Source organism: Pochonia chlamydosporia, chromosome 2 (assembly GCF_001653235.2).
Source record: "Pochonia chlamydosporia 170 chromosome 2, whole genome shotgun sequence".
NCBI classification, from domain to species: Eukaryota; Fungi; Ascomycota; class Sordariomycetes; order Hypocreales; family Clavicipitaceae; genus Pochonia; species Pochonia chlamydosporia.
In genome coordinates this window covers 1,970,236-1,984,628 of record NC_035791.1, presented here as the reverse complement: position 1 = coordinate 1,984,628, position 14,393 = coordinate 1,970,236, and the positions used below count along the sequence as shown (strand labels likewise).

Here is a 14,393-nt window from a genome sequence, read left to right as displayed (position 1 = left end):
GATGCCACTTTTCAAGAGCGTCGCCTAATTTTCGGAACGGATCACTTCTTGTGGATTCTTCGGCGTCATCCTCCTGTTGACTCTTGTCCACCGTTTCGTTTGACCGCGATGTAGCGCCTTGGTTACCTGCACTGGTATCCTGATCAGCCGCTCCATCTCCCATTTCCCCTTGCTCTTGCTGTGCCGCTTGGGCTTGGAACTTGTCGTCAACGTCCATTGACTGTTGATTTTGATCCATCCCAGAGCTCTTGACGTCACTAGGAGCGGCATTGTCGGTGTCGGCGTTAGCATTATCCTGTGGAGGCTGCGTCACATCTTCAGTCGGCTCTTCCTTATGTTCGCCGTCCGCTTCCTCCTCCACGTCAGATTCTACTTCCTCTTTCACTTCATCCATCCCAGCAGGCACTTCTTCTTCGTCAATCTCGTCTTCACTAATGTTTTCTTCACCTTCTCCAGCTTCTTCTTTCAACTGCTGTCCTGCCTCATCTTCCATATCTTCGTCAGCGTCATCCTTGCCTGCTGGTTGTTCTTCAGCTTCATCGGCTTCGCCCTCCGGATCGGACAGGTCATCCAAGTCATCCTCATCAGAGGCTTCTTCCTTGTCATCGAAATCCAGTTCCATGTCTTCGGGAAGTTCAAGTGCGTCGTTCTCTTGAACATTTTGGTCTTGTCGGTTCAACTCTTCTTGAGCTTGTCCTTCCTCCTCGGCTTCTTCCTCTTCCCCTTGTTGCTGTTCTTTCTCCTCACTGGCTTCAGGCTCTTGCTCAGCATCTTTCTGCTTTGTATCCTCTTCTGCTGCCATCTGCTCGTCCTCCTGGGTTTGACCCTTGGCCTCGTTTCCTTGTTGGTCCTTGTCGGCCTTCTCATCATCATTCCCATCCCACATCTTCTCATCAACAGCCGTAGGATCAAGATCGTCAACGTCACCCGCCTCTTCATCCATGTCCTTCTCCTCTTCCTCTTCCTCATCACCTTTCTGAGAGCCTTCATCATCCTCATCTTCCCCTGCAACGCTACCCATTTCCCCCTCCAACTCTTCGTCTGCCATGTCCACAGCGTCCTTTTCATCCTGAATTTCTTCATTCTTATCTTTATTGGCCTCTTGGGCTAGCTCCGTAAGGTCCTCATCAGGCTGGATGTCTTTGCTAATGTCGTCCGCACCCTCGCCATCACCCAGGCCAGTGCCAGCCTCTAGCTGCCCATCACTGCCTGATGATTCCTCCGACTTTTCCTGAGGAGTACAGAAGCCTTGAGAAGCAATCTGTATAAATGCCTTGGTCAAATTGTACGCCATGTGTGCTGATGCATGGTGCATCTCCAGTCCCTGATCAATAGATCGTGAACACAGGGTCAGGAATTGGTCAAGCACAGGAGATGCGAGGTTGACTATGCACATGACAGCGGCACTCGTTTGCACGTTGTTCAGTTGAACCTGCTGTATCGTGCGAATGCAGGAACGAACAGTCCTCTCCACGTTATCCATTCGCAACTGGCTTATCATGGCGAAGAATGATTCATTGTGTTTCGTTAGCCAACCTAGCTCACCTTGATCTCTTGGAACGGCGACGCCCTTCTTTTTGGCACTCTCGATAGCGACCAGTACCGTGTCAGCCAGGCTAGAAACAGTATCGGCGATTGAATCAAGTCTCTTGTCTTGAAGTATCTTCCCCATGTTCGTAGGTTCAATTCGGGTCCAAGCCTTGAGATGGGAAAGGATGAATGCCAAGTCTGCACGAGCCTCAGATAAGTGACTGACTTGCTGCTCAATCTCCTCCAAGTCCGCCAACACCTCGTCTCTCATCTTGTCGCGGGACACTGAGCTGATTCCGGCGGGCAATTGCACAAGATCTTTGGCGGCAACAGACCTTGTTGCTATGCGGGCTGCCCACTGCCGTAATTCCTGGACAACAGGAATGTTGTCAACCTTGCCAATCTTCCCATGAATTTCAACAAGGCGAGCCGCAAATTCCACTCCATGGCCGAGCCACTGAAGCGATTGTGCCCAGTTGCAGTCCCGTGTTTGCTGAACCAATAGGTCATTCTTTGAAGTGTCCCCGAGATTCTTGAACTCCTTGACTGCTCTTTGCAAACTTTCTTGGGATTGTGTAACAGCTCCGAGGCTCTGACGTTGGCCGAGGTTGAAGTTGACCAAGCCTTCGACGAATCCTATGCTTCTAGCTACCTCGGCACCGGTGAGATCCTCGGAATGTTCGCGAGCAGCTTCCCTGGCCTTTGGTGCAAGATCCAGTGTTTTGTACAAGTAGTACTCAGCTTGCTTTGCTACAACATTTTCGGAGGACGTCACCGTTGCGAGCGACGATAGGATAACAGCAAGTGAATGTTGCTCCGCCAACTTATCCTGTGACAAATTGTGCTGTAACCCCATAGTTCGGAGATCCCGCAATGTATCTGCGAAGAGCTTTCGCTTTCTTGTCTTGAGATGCTTGATTTGATCCTTATTTTCGTCATTGAGAACTGACGGCGTCTCTTTGCGCAGTTCAACCATGGAAGCATTGAGCTCCATGACGAAATCCAAAATCAAACTTGACACATTGCTTGACATTTCAGGGCTGTATGTGATTCTCCTCATTACCGAGATGGTCTTCCACAAATTGGCAAGCCTCCTATGATTGGGAAGCCACCCAGGCAGCGCCGCATTCAAGTGATCAACCTGAACAACTGGCAACTCCGATGGGATAGGTTTCGATTCGTTGGCTGTTCCGCCGGTGACGTTCTCATCCGGAAGTCCCTGTGCTAGGAACATTCTCATTTCTTGACCCAAAACTGCTCGGAACTTTCGAATGAGTCTGAAGAGCTTTTGGTGAGATTTGCGAGCGCTCTCCCGCAGAGCATTGATGTTGGTGTCTTTCCAGCTTGCCATGAGCAGCACGTCTTTCATTGTCTTATCGATCGGCGTTCTTCCTTTCTGAATAGCTTCATCGGCCGTCTTCTCATACCGCGTGTAGTACTGCACAAAGTTGTCAACAGCCACACATATGACATCCAAGGCAGGATAGTCTTGTGCCAACATGTTGAGATGGCTTAATAATTGGCGAAGCAGCGCTACACGAGTTTTGAACTGGCCAACAATTGAACTTGAGAAGTACAATTCTAGATTCTCAATCAGCGACTTGGCATAGTCTCGCATTTGTGATCGCGAATCCACCATGGTGAGAGGCACCGCGACGACGACTTGATACGCAACAAACCACCAAGAGTAAGCGTCATCCTGACACTTCTTTTGTTCCATATCGAAGAGGTTTGCCCATGTTGAAAGCTCAAGACGTCGCCAACGAATGACAGTGTCAGTAAGCAAGTTGTGGAGAGACAGCACTGCGTAAGTCTTGCTGGCCCATCCACCAAACTGCCATTCGTACACATGGGCGTGCAGCTGTTCAACCTTTGGTAAGAGTTTGGCCAATGGCTCTCCATGAACTTGTTCCAATAGTTTGTCACAAGATTGAATCACATCTGCCAAAGGTTGCATATGACCAATCTCGTCTACTAGCTGCAGTTCACGGAATCGGGCTTTGATGCGCTGAGCCACGGAAACTAACTGTCGTGCTTCTGCCAAGTTGGCGTCGGTGTAGAAATTGTAGCCTTTGGTAGAAGTTGATGTTTGTAGCTCTTCCGTTTTCTCACCCAAGAGAAGAAGCGTGCTTGCCAACATCTTCGAGTTGATGGTGCGGTCAATGTTGGCATTATCATGTAGCTCATTGACGATGCGCTGACCGGCCGCCATGCAAGACTCTCGGAGCGCATCAAGGGGATTCTGTCGCTCGAAGAAGATCTTGCGATGGGCCTCTGCGACCTTTAATGATGTGTCACGGACTTGGTCTGGCTTAATATCTTTTCGAACAGAGGAATCGTCATCGTCAAAAGTTGGGAATAGCTCGTTGAACTCCATGGCGTCAAACTCCTCTTCATCCTCGAGCGTGCCTCGGAAGCGATACAAGCTAGTTCGAGCTGCCTCCGCTTTTCTGTCAGCATCCAACTTCTTGTTCCAATCGTCATAAAAGCTGTGGAAACATTCGAATACAGCCTCGCGATGCCCGGAGGAGAGGCTTTGAAGACCATGGACTGCCACAGTTGCGTTCATCAAGCCTAGGAATTCAAAGGATTTTGTCTCTCCGCGGCCGGGCGAAGTATTTTGGGTTCTCGAGCCGAAGAAAGGTGTGGTTTCTGCAAGTTGGAAGGTGGCAGGTTCTAAAATCGCAGCCTTCGACGCTTCACAAAGTGAGAGGCCAACCAAGACACAGCGAAGTATACTAATGGTTGGCCGTCCCATGTCCTGGTAGGCCTCAAACCGGGAGGAAAGACGATCTACCAACCGAGAAATGTTTTCACGAACTAATTGTAGACCACTCTTGACACCATCATCGGAATCTGACTTGAGACCCTTCATGATACTGGACATCCCCGAGCCGGTGACTGTTTTCAAGATGTTTGAGAATTCAGCATGAAGTTGATGGAGTTCAGATCTCTCAGGGCGGAAAACAGGCTGGATTTCTTTGGGTGGTGGGCCAAGGCTATCCAGTTGGAGCTGGATTAGATCAATCCTAGCACTGGTATCTTGTCCTGTGAAGCCAGTTTGGAAAGCCTTCAAAGCGGCCAGCTTTCCTTGCAAAGACGTTGCGAGATGTTCAAAGAACTGGAGTTCCACTTTGGGTTGAAGCTGAGGGTCAAATACTCGATCAGGAACGTAGAGTTTGACCAATCCAATACTGAACTGAAGCCAAGCAAGGGCTGAGAAGTGTGCAGTTTGATCTGGCATGGCCCTTGAGGCAACAATTCCCACAATAGAGGGAAGGAAATGATCCGCCGTAGCCTGTTGCAGGTGGACCATGTCGATTGTTTGAAGCAGGCCATCAAAAAGGGCGCCAGCATTGAGCTCACCCAGAGCAAGCGAAGATATTGAGTTAATGTTGGCTTCGGCCAAGGAGTACATAGCCACTAGGGTTTCCTTCAATTTCGAGTTGTGGGCACCAAAAGCATCCAGAATCAGTGTCCAAAGCAACTCATTGAGCTTATCAAGGGGATCGGTCGAGACTTCTGGGGTTAAACTGGCAAACTGTTGTCCAATGACTGGGAGTTCCGTCTCCAGAAGAGCTAAGGAGTTCAGGTTGACATTCTTCAGACTATGAAGCTTCTCCCAGAGTGAGGTAGTCAATTTGCCATCCCAAGTGAAGATGTTCTGGTGCGTCATGCATGACAAGGACTGGAGATTGAACGCGGTATTGGAAGCACTAGCAAGTGTCATATGAGCCTTGGTATGGACGTTTGACAAAATGACTAATTGGTTGTCCAGCTCTGGAGCCTGTGAACCACTGGACAAAGATCGAAGCATGGACAATTGTCGCAGATGCTCAAAGTCAGTCGCAAAGAACGGCGTTGTCTCCTGCGATTCATGTCCGATCCGAGTTTCGAGATCCTCAATTGCCACAGTGAGATCGTTCACCAATTGTTCAGTTGGAATCGAGCCATCCCTGACAATCTTGTAAGCTTTGACCAGAGTTTGCTGAGCTGTGACCAAGTCGGAAATGGAAGCGGATGCTTTCCATCGGAGGGCATCAAATCTGGTGGCTAGTTGATCGAGCTCATTTGATCGGTCGAATACAGCCTTTGTGGCAATTGGGATGGATCTGAAAGTGTTCCATAAGACTTCCATACTCAATCCAGTGGACAGCTGAAAGCCACTATTGAAATCGCTGTCCAATTGGCTAAGAACCAGTGATACAAAAGCGTTATCGCTTTCGTCTGGCATGATTTTGACAAATTCCTGCAGTTTTCTGGTACCCAGGCCGAGATGAGCTTGGAAGTATGCTTCATCAAACTCCTGATCGGAAGAGAGAGAAATAGTCTGTTCAAGGTAAAGTCCCAAAACTTCAAGAAGTTGTCGCTTGGCGAGGAAATTATCCATTGAATAGACTGTCTGGCCCAAATACTTCTCAGTAGAAGCCATGATTGACGAGAGGAATCTCCCCAGCTTAACAGTCGAATCCTTGGATACCGCTGCGACTCGATCACTGATAAGAGAGCGCTGCAGCCGACTCAATGAACCCAGTTTCGCTGATTGCGCTCGACTTTGGTGTTTGTGGATGACTTGGCGAATAGAGTGCAAGCGGCGCAGAGTCTCATAACGAGTTCCCATCCAGTGAGCTGACGTATCGTGCTCAAGCAGGCCAACGGCAATTTGGTTGTTCAAGGCATGGATAGGCTGGGCATTGGAAAAGTCTGCTACCACAGTGGACGAAAATGTTGAGTATAGTTGCATCACATCACGCAAAATTTGAGACCCTTGGCTTGTATGAAGGAACTCGAGCAAATCTGCGTAACCGTAAGACAAGGCTTGATCAACTACACCTTTTCCTGATGGTTGATTGACAAATCGGGCAAGGAGTGCCATGTCGTTGATGGCTAAATTGTCCACGGCCGTCTTGGAAGTGTCACCAGAGGCGATTTTGCCAGTGACAATCGGTAACTGCACTGAGGTATGGTAGCGTTGCAGCCCGCCTTCGACGGCGGAAATGTTGTCCAAGCACGATGCCGATGCAGGAGGCGGAGTGTGAATATGGATCTCAATGGCTCGGTTTCTCATGGCACGCGACAGCTCGCCATACCTGGGGTCCATGGTCAGAAAAATTCTGAAATCCGGATGAGGTCTGATGATTCTTGGTTTGCCATCCGAGTCGCAATGCTCGTTGATGCTTAGGAATCCGTTGGGCTCTAGTAAAGAGTTGAGTCGATCCAAGACGGAAGCATTGCACATATTAGCATTGTCCAAAACAAGCCATTGGCCAGTAAGGAGGGCCTTGACAATGACACCATCCAGCCACTCAAACCGTGGGTTCGCCAGAACAAGAGGTCCTTCCAAAAGTTGCCTTACTCTGGTGAGGGCAACGCCAGCCTCAGAGTCTGATGACACTCGTTCCAGTAAGGAGATGATCGAAGTAAGAATGACATCCAGGCTGTCATTTTCACCATTGTGCCTGTCTAGAAGATGCAACAGATACAAAACTTCATCAGGGGCCACGGAAGGGACAAGGGACATGACAGAAGTTTGCAGATACTCACGAAGATCAATCAGTGCTGCATTGACTTCTCGTAAGGGGTCGGCCTGTTCAAAGCCACCAACAAGGTCCATGGTGTCAATATCGGCATTCATGGGGAACACCACGAGCGGTTTTCCGCAGAGGGCAGCAACGTAGCTCAGCAATGATGACTTGCCATATCCCGAAGGACTGCTCAGGATACATGGAATGTTCTGCTTAACACAGATCATAATTGACTCCAGTTCAGCGAGTCGTGGGACAAGGTTGATATTCGGCAAGCTTTCAGGCTGTACGTTCATGTTTCTCGGCAACATGGCAAAGCCGACTTGACCAAACTGTGAGTTCAAGTTATGGTAAAGACTGTGTGATCGCGGTTCCCATCCAACGATGCGGGCAAAGAGCTTGTCTACTTCTGCTCTATCTTTTGATGAACGGAATCGCTGCCTTACAACAATGTCGAGGAAGTCATCCATTTTCGCAGTCTTGAGGAACGGATCAGAAGAACTCAAAAGGTGCAACCATCTCAGGACATCTCGCAAATTAAACTCCCAAGGACCGCCCTGAGAGCCAAAGGTCTTTTCGATCACAATCGAATGCTCTAGTTGAGATACAAACTCAATCAAATGCGCGATGACATCCTCGCCAAGAAGAGGAAAGTTGTGAGAGGCAATGAGCTTCAGATCCTCGTCCTTGAAGACATCCGCGTAAACAACGATGAAACGATTAACAAACGAACTTGGCAAACCTTTGCGGCCACCACCTTGATGGTGAGGGTTCTGAGCTGCGAATAAGCGGAATTCCGGGTGTCGCTTAAAAACTTGGTCGAGTTCCGAAATATAGACCTCACCACGATGGTCCAGACATGCGTTTAGACCCTCAAGGACCGACTGTGACGCCAGGTTCATCTCATCCAAAAGAACCCATTCACCTTTTTGCATTGCTTGGAGGAAGGGGGCGTCTCGCCATGCAAAATTTCCGGCTTCTTCGCCCTCGACAGGGACATCAGTACCAAAGAGATCCATCAAGTCAGTCTGGTCAGACAAGTTGATTCTTGTCAAGGGTCGGCCACATGCCTGGGACAGCGCAGCAACCAGCGTGGTCTTTCCCACACCGGGACTACCCTCAAGCAGAATGGGCTTTTGCATCTGAAGCGCTCGAACTACTCTCATTGCGTTAAGTCTCGTTGTAGGAGCATGGAAAGCAAAAGTAGGGTCTGCAGAACCAGGCGGGTAGCGTGGTGTGCTAAAGTCTCCGATACTCAAAAGGTTATCAGTCATTGACAGGGCGGGTTCAGTCGGATAGATCTTGGAAACATCTTGACCAATTAGTTCGCCGAGCTTCTTGAGACACTCTTGTCTTTGATCATTGACAGTCTTTAGATCAGTGGCGAGCATGGCTGAAGGATTCGCACCAATGCTATCGATGAAGATTGCAGAAGCACCATGGACAAATGAGATGATGGGATCGCTGGCTTTGAAACTGTTGATGAATTGAACCCAAACGAGAATCTCTCGAACAGAGAATGCGCTCGTTGCCATTGACCGGAAATTTTGAGCAAACCAGGAGGCAAAGTCCACCATGGCGTCGACGAGGTGCTTGGATCCATCGGCGAGCTTGGTCCTCACAATATCATATATGTCTTCACTCTCGGACAAGGGCGGTACCCAGATTTCTGTGAACCGATTTCGTAGGGCTGGCGAAAGTTCCTTCTTGCCAAAGTCACCGCCCGGGTTCATGGTAGCAAAGAATTGAAATCCATCGGCACCGACAACAAAAGAATTGTCGATGCCCTTTTCTGCGAGTAGCAGGGTTCTTTGAGGTTCGAGAACGGAGTTCAGCCTTTCCAACACAGAATCGTCTGCGAGGGAGATTTCATCCAGCAGAAAGAAGTGACCGCCTCTCATTGCTTCGACCAACGCACCATCAGACCACTCGAACAGGGCCTTTGATCTTGTGTCATTGGTGGCTATGCGGTCACGAATTTCTTGAGGTATGGTATCCTTGACTGCTTGGTCGAGAGCCCGATACTTTGCAACCTTATCTTCCACAGATGCTGGAACCTCAAGATCCAGAGATTCGAAAATTGAAGTCAAGTCTGCACCCATGGCTTCAAGAATGGCACCACGGTTGCGAACAGGCCTCTGGGAGCCGATGAGATCTCCAGTTTCCGTATTTTGATGAGCGTTGACAATGTGCAAGTCTTGGTTGAGGGCCTCCGCGAGAAGTTGGACGACTGTAGTTTTGCCACAGCCAGTTTCTCCAACCAAAAGGACGGGTTCGTTATTCCGAAGTGCTCGGGAGACGAGGACATACAGCCTTCGCATCGCATGCGTCCACACAACGCCTTGAGCATTGGTTTTCTTGGTGAAATGCTTCAGCTCAGGTGCCTGTGAAGCAGAGTACAACTCATGGGGATCCAACTTGACTTTGAAGGTTTTCTCAATAACTTGCTTCACGGCAATGCGCTCCTCTTCATTGCGGACCCTCTCAGCAAGGAGCATAAAGCCGTGTGCGGCAATTTCTTCTCTAGTATCGGCCGCTCTGAGCGCCCAGCGAAACAAATCTCGCAGAGTAGCAAAGCTATCTTTCTGCTCAAAAAGCCGACTTGTCTGGCGGAGTCGAGATAGTTCCTTATAAACTGTCACAATACGGCGACAGTCAGGCGGTGAGGTGTTTCGGCTTCGTTGCTGCAGAATGTACTCAAGTTCGTCCTCCGGAATATCGTCGAAATGAAGCTCAAGGAATCTGTTTCTGAACGCTCGTGACAGGACTTTTCGACCACCATACAGACCAGGCGGATTTTGAGTCGCAAAGAGAATAAAATTCTCATGTGGTCTGACAATTTCTTGTGTTTCGGGGATGAGGAGTTCTCGATTGTCGTCCAAGAGTCTATTCAACGCCTCAAGCACATCTGTGGGAGCAAGGTTAAGCTCATCCAGCACGATCCAGTGCCCTTGCCTCATTGCCTGGACCAGTAAACCCTCTTGGAAGCGTAATTTCCCATCTGCCCCTGATACATATGTTCCTAGATATTCCTGAAGGTCTGTGTGCTCATGATTGTTGATACGAACAAATTTGTTACCTGTGAAATTGGCTAAATATTCAATCATGCTGGTTTTGCCTGCGGATGTTGGGCCTTGAATGAGGATGGGGAATCGTCTCGTCGAAGTCGCCCGAACCAGGTTGAGAAGATTTCGCTCTACGTAGGGAGTGATGATATAGTCCTCTCGTTCGACTGGAGTCTGTTCGCCTTGAAACAGCCAATAATGCCGGTCGTGGTTTCTGTTTTGAAACTTGACGTATTGACGGCCATCATTCGGGTGCTTTGGTGGCTGTGACAACAAAGACTGCGAATTGCCATACTTGTCCAGAAGGTGATGGTAGATCAGCGGTAGTAACATCTTCTCCGAATCTCTGTCTAATAACGTTAAGAATCCCATAGAAAATCCTTCATATAGTGCACGCCGAACACCATACAGAGGCGCAATGTTGGTGACGTAGCTCAACACTCTAGTCAGCGTTCGCAAACTAAAGTGAGGGACTTCGTTCGCGCCGTCCACCAATCTTCTTTCCTCAGCCATGCGTTTCGTATTTAGATACAGCCGCGCAATATCGTCTGCAGCTTGATCATTCTTGGTGCTGCTATTGCCCATGTAGGTCTTGATGATGGTTAGAAGATCCTTCAGGTCCGTATCCGGGCTTTTCACATAGAGTTCAGTGAAGCGCGAACGGATTCCGATAGGCAAGTCACGTTTGCCTACATCTGTTGCGGGATTCATGGCGCCGAATATACGAAAGTCGGGATGAGCCACAATTTTCTCAATTTCGCCCGTCTCTGAAAGCAAAATCGATGGCCGCTCGTTAGGACCTGTGAGTAGATCGGCAATACTTTCCAAGGTATCAGGTGAGGCAAGGTTAATCTCATCTAGAAGAACCCAATCACCGTTCCGGACAGCCTTCACGAGGTTGCCTTCCACAAAACTGAAAGCAAATGCCCCTGACCCTCCAGATATTTGGACATCAAACTGTTCCAAATTTCGTGCAAACGAATCCCAGCGTGGCCGTAGTTCTAGCAGAGTTTGAAGCTTTGATTGCGTCTTTCGACGTTTTGCGGGCTGGGCCTCGCCATCCCTAGCCTCAGCCTGTTCTACTTGACTGCGTTCGAGCTCGGTCATAATTTTGACAAACATTTTAGGAGCCTCCTTCCAAAGCTTCGAGAGTTTTGACCACTGTGACTTGGCGAAGCATTTGCCAGCTTGCTCCAAATACTTCTGGTTCTTGGATGCAGAGATTCCGGTAGCTGCAAACAAATCTTCAAATTCCTCCTTTAAGGGCACGGCCAAGGTCCTTACGTTGACTGGCTTGAATCCACCAAGCAAGTCGCCAACCTCGCTCTGTTGCGACAGGTTCACAGCAATGAGCTTATGACCTAGAGAATCGGCAAGTTGTTGTACAACAGTAGTTTTGCCTATACCCGTTTCACCAACCAGTAGCACTGGTTCTTCGAGCTTGACGGCCACCGCTATTTGTTCCAATAATTTCTTTGCATGTGCTGTGCTTGCAAAGGGCCGCTTCGACTTCCGAATCCTGGAAGGGAGTTTCTTTTTGCGTAGCTGGGCACGGCCGATGCTAAAAGCACGATCATTTTCTTCCAAAGGGGGTATATTGGCAGACAAATAGTGGTCTGCCCGATCTTTGGACAAATGCATTTCTTCGGCAATCGCATATGTTAAGTGCTTACCCAGCTCAATATCAGGACAGCTGCCAACAAAGCAGTCCAGGGCTTCCATAAACATCCAGTCTCTTGTCGTCTCGCTAATGGGTTCGTCACCAGTCGCTGAGCCCGCGGTAAGTAGGCATTCTCTCAATCTTCGGCACCACTTTAGTAAGTCGCGGAGATTAACTTGACGATCCATGACGCTTCGGCCTCGAGACATTAGGCCGACATTGCTTCCCAACTGCGCGAGTCGTCCATGAACAGCCAGGATTCCAGGAACAAATTTTCGAAGCATGGGATAAGTTTGCAACACAACTTCTTCCAGCTCAGTCGGAGTAGGTGGCTCGGTATAGAGTGTTTGCCAAAATCGCATGCCGACAAGTGATGGAAGATTCTCCCGGCCGTTCAGTCCTCGTGATGTTCGCACAGTAGCAAAAAGGCGAAAACTACTGGCAGCCCTTATTCTTTCACCGCGGCTTGGAATGAGTAGTTCTTTACGCTCAATTAACGGAAGTAAAGTGCTGAGGACTTCTGTTGGCGCTCTGTCCAAATCCTCAACTAGAACCCATCGGCCCTCCCTGACTGCGGTCGTCAAAACACCCGGTCGCCATTGGAAGCTCCCTGGCTTGCTGTCGGTCGAGTACAAGCCCACCAACATCTTGGCATCCGTCTGCTCGTTCAAGTGAAGCGTAACCATATTGGAATACATGCCGAGTTGCATGGCGATTTCGTGAATGAGTGAAGTCTTGCCCACCCCAGCCATACCATAAAGCAAAATCGGATCAGAATCTCGTAACAGAGCCGCTAGTCTCTCAAGATTTCTAGTTGTAGTGCTGGTCATAACGAGTGATGAAGGGTCGCCAATGGGGCCATGTGGTCGAGGAAGTAGCATATCTCCATATGAGACCACATAGGGCGTGAGGCTCTGCAAACACTCTGTGGCTTCATCGTTTGTGTCTGCAGTTTTGATATCAGTCCGTATATTGAGCACCCGTTGTGCTCTATTCTGCTCATGCAAAGAAAGGAAACCAAAATCCACAGGAGCACCGTCCAAATCTCCAATAACAGGTTCCTCTTTTCCAACATACTGGTTGATTAGAGCCGCTAATTTGAAATCCGATGCGTGGAGCAGCAAGCAAAAGATCCGAATGGCCACATATCTGACCGGTCGGTTCTCATGCTTGAACAATTCTTGCATACACGATGCTGACGCAAGAGGGCTATAAGTTCGAAAATCGAAATTCAGTAACCTCCAAGCTGTAATAAGACTTTCCAAAAGGCTGTCTTCATCTAATTTCGACAATGTGCTCTGGTCATATTTGGGAAGCAAAAGTCGCATAGAAGGAGGCTGCGCTGGACTGGTAGAAATGTCATCGGTACATCGAAGAAAAGAAGCAAGATATGGTGCAAATGGTAATAATCTTGCAAAAGAAGCAGCGATTCTTATTTGAAGTGCCTGAGTTCCCGCGTTGAGAACCCATCGTGCACATATGTCAGGAAAGACATTTTCAAAATGCACAAACACACGCTCTGTAAGTGGCGGACACAGAGCCGCTTGTGTTACAGCATCCAAGAGCTTTGTCGTAGATTGTTGCCGGATAATGTCTAGTAATTCCGGAGGCAGATGATCCGAAACGGTCGCATCGACCAGAAGCGACCTCGTCTGCCGCGAGACGTCAATCATTCCCATGATTGCGTCGTTGTCGACAAATTTCACTTTTTCGGGTGCTGTTTGAGCTATCTCAGTCTCATACATTTGCCAGGCCCAGATACTTTTTTTTTCTTTGGCAGAGTGACAGGGATCTGGACCCGGGTCTGGTGGCACCAGTTTTTCCGGGCCAATCAGCGGAGGGTTGGAGCCACCAGCACCAGCAAACCACGGGCAGCTCGAAAAACTTCAGGAAGCACTCCTGATTGAGAAAGCTGCACGCGACCGGCTCATCTCGACCACGAATTCAAGTAATTCAGCCTCCATAACACATCATAAACCATGGCCATGTCTTGCCGGTATGCGGCGCAAAGCTGCGCTCGCCAATTGCGCTCCGTTAGCTCTGCTAGAGCCTCTGCACAGATGCTTCGAGTTTCCTCGACGACAAGAAGGTTCAACTCGACAGAGGCTGCCGCTACGAACCCCAAGATTGCCGAAATTGTCGATCAAATCAGCCAACTGACTCTGTTGGAGACTGCCGATCTGGTCTCGAGCCTCAAGGTTGGTTTTATAGCTTTAATTGGGGGTCCCCAATGGCAAACTTGCTCGTAATTGGGTTGCTAATGTATTCCTCAGAGCAAACTGAATATCCCCGATATGCCAATTGGTGGCTTCGCCGCTGCCGCCCCTGCTGCCGCGCCCGCCGTCGAGGAAGTCGAAGAAGCTGCCCCTGCTGCTGCCGAAAAATCTCTCTTCACTCTGAAGCTGCAAGCATTCGATGCCGGAGCAAAGGCCAAGGTTATCAAGGAGATCAAAGGCTTGCTGGGACTCAGCTTGGTAGACAGCAAGAAGTTTGTGGAGAGTGCGCCGAAGATGATGAAGGAGAACGTGCCCAAGGAGGAGGCTGAGAAGATCATTGCGGCCATGAAGGAGCTTGGGGCCACTGTTGTCATGGATTAAAGGGAGAACCAAATGC

The 14,393-nt window shown here is 49.2% G+C and overlaps 1 protein-coding gene across 1 annotated transcript; it reads left to right on the top strand.

Annotated features, from left to right (window-relative positions):
- Positions 1-13,759: 13,759 nt before the first annotated feature.
- VFPPC_15553 (ribosomal protein L7/L12) lies at positions 13,760-14,377 on the top strand (the record flags this gene model as incomplete). Its single annotated transcript, XM_018293306.1, has 2 exons — positions 13,760-13,978; positions 14,054-14,377. The coding sequence occupies 2 exons, from the start codon at positions 13,760-13,762 to the stop codon at positions 14,375-14,377; spliced, it is 543 nt and encodes a 180-aa protein (XP_018146758.1).
- Positions 14,378-14,393: the final 16 nt, after the last annotated feature.